Source organism: Populus alba, chromosome 9 (assembly GCF_005239225.2).
Source record: "Populus alba chromosome 9, ASM523922v2, whole genome shotgun sequence".
In the NCBI taxonomy this organism is placed as follows: Eukaryota; Viridiplantae; Streptophyta; class Magnoliopsida; order Malpighiales; family Salicaceae; genus Populus; species Populus alba.
The window spans coordinates 6,847,716-6,849,856 of NC_133292.1; the positions used below are offsets into that span (position 1 = coordinate 6,847,716).

The 2,141-nt window shown below is 37.0% G+C and overlaps 1 protein-coding gene across 2 annotated transcripts; it reads left to right on the forward strand.

Moving 5' to 3' along the window:
- Positions 1 to 239: 239 nt before the first annotated feature.
- Positions 240 to 2,141, forward strand: LOC118027535 (small ribosomal subunit protein uS8my). 2 transcript variants are annotated; one of them, XM_035030911.2, is made up of 2 exons: positions 240 to 395; positions 1,435 to 2,141. In XM_035030911.2, the coding sequence occupies exon 2, from the start codon at positions 1,460 to 1,462 to the stop codon at positions 1,847 to 1,849; it is 390 nt and encodes a 129-aa protein (XP_034886802.1). In that variant the 5' UTR covers positions 240 to 395; positions 1,435 to 1,459; the 3' UTR covers positions 1,850 to 2,141. The 2 variants fall into 2 exon arrangements, with proteins under 2 accessions (XP_034886802.1, XP_034886801.1); XM_035030910.2 differs by having other exon boundaries at positions 271 to 438.

Consider the following 2,141-nt stretch of genomic DNA (forward strand, 5'->3'; position numbering starts at 1 on the left):
GTTGTTGAGGAAAAGTTGAAAAGTTGGGTTCTTCGTCTGGGTTTTGAGAGGTTTCTAATATTTGGAGATATCCAAAGCCAAATTTCTCAGCAAAATTGTGTTGTCTTAGTGCATACCATTAAGTAATTGGAAATGGATGAAGGGACTCAATTAAGAAAAAAGTTTGGTACCTGTGGACCTAACTAAGAGATGTTTAAGTTTGTGAAGGTAAATGAGAATTGGTGATGGGTCATGGCTGAGACTAAACGTGGAAAATGTTACAACATGGTTCCTTTTAATAAAACCTCTTTTGCCAAGCCCTCTCGTTCCCAATCCCAAAATAAACCCACTGCCGCCGCTCTGCTGCATTTTTTTCTCAGGAACCCCTCTCGCCGTTTCTCTCTCTCACTTAATCTGTAATACTCTCTCTCCTCTCCATCAATTCAATATTATTAGCAGGTAATCATTGCATTTTATTAATCTATTATTCTCTTTGCATCCTTTGCTTTGTATTTCAATTTTTTGAATTTCTCGAGTTTTTTTTGGGTAATCATTGGCATGGCTTTGGATTTATGATTTTATATTTTTCTGGTTGCTATTTTCCGAATTACAGCTTGGGTATATACATGCCTATTGTTTTGTGTAGATGTAGTATTTAATTCGAATAATAGAATTACATCATAAAAAGGTCTATGAAATTCTGAGTAAGGCATAATCATTGGGGTTCGTAGGCAGGCTAGCGAGCTATTTGTTCGTAGAACCATCATGTCGTTTTGATTAGGAAAATGACAGTACCTTAACAAGTGGGAATTATAGTTTTGCTAGAATTTCTCAGTTGCAAATGTATTAACTTCTGAAAAAAATTGGTTACAATTACATACACTCTTGTCCATTGCTCTCCTTTTCTCTGTTCCATGTCCGTTTTTATGTTTTCTTGATATCTGTAGGATTATTGTTAAAAAAAACTGGTATGTAAATTTCATAGCCTATGATTTGCTTAATTCTGTGATACTAACCGGTGAAATTATAGTTTTCAGGTTTGGAGTCGGGTTATGGATACCTGTAACCTGGTCAGGTTGGGTTCAGGTGTCCAAAATCCATGCCCGTCACATTTATTGTTGGGTATGGATAATAATTTTAGGTTCGGGTTTAGGTAACTTATATATACTCATTGTCATCCCTAATTTTGAGTTTATATCACATGGTTTAGCCACCCTTAACCTCTGGTCGAGTTTCGCTGCTATTTGTTTGTTTGCGCAGAATTTTCCTTCTACTATTTATATTATAATTATTGTTGAGTAATTATGTCATAATATGGTATTATGTGATTATGTACATCCAATTAACGTCATTGGTATGGTATTGATTGAAATGCGTGGTTGATGATTTTGTACTTCCAACATTTGATGTTGATGGTGTGATGGATTACAGTTCCTTTGCATTTAATTTTTCCAGCTTGCTGTGAAGAGAGAGTGGTAGGATGGGGAGGAGGATACTGAACGATGCCTTGAGGGCAATAGTGAACGCAGAGAGGAGAAGTAAATCTACTGTGGAGTTACAACCCATTTCTACTGTCATGTCTTCTTTTCTTAAGATCATGAAAGACAGGGGATATATAAAAAACTTTCATGTTTATGATCCACACAGAGTGGGAAGGATAACTGTTGAATTACAGGGCAGGGTTACTGATTGTCGAGCTCTCACTTACAGGCAAGACATTAAGGCAAAGGATATAGAAGCTTACAGACTGCGGAACCTTCCTACACGCCAGTGGGGTTATGTTGTGGTCACAACTCCGGATGGTATATTGGATCATGAAGAGGCTATCAATCGGAATGTGGGAGGTCAGGTTCTTGGTTATTTTCATTAGATGTGTCTTCCGTTTCATCTTTTCAGATTGTGAGAACTTGGAATCACAACAGGACCATGATGGTTCTTGTTTTCTTTTCTTTTTTTGAAGGGTGAATTAACTTTCAATTGAAGCCCGTATCTCGTCTCTCTTTTAAGTGAAATGAGTTTACTTAAGCTGTATCAAAAGTAACAGTCAATGGCTCCTTTATCATGTAGTCAAGTTCAGACTTTGCGACGCCTAGATGATATCGTGGATGTTGCAAAACATGTTGCTTGAGAGGTTCATGAAACACGAAGGAAATTAGCTACCA

Coding starts and splice junctions, on each gene's coding strand:
- LOC118027535 (XM_035030911.2), top strand. CDS start 1,460: ATGGGGAGGAGGATACTGAACGATGCCTTGAGGGCAATAGTGAACGCA.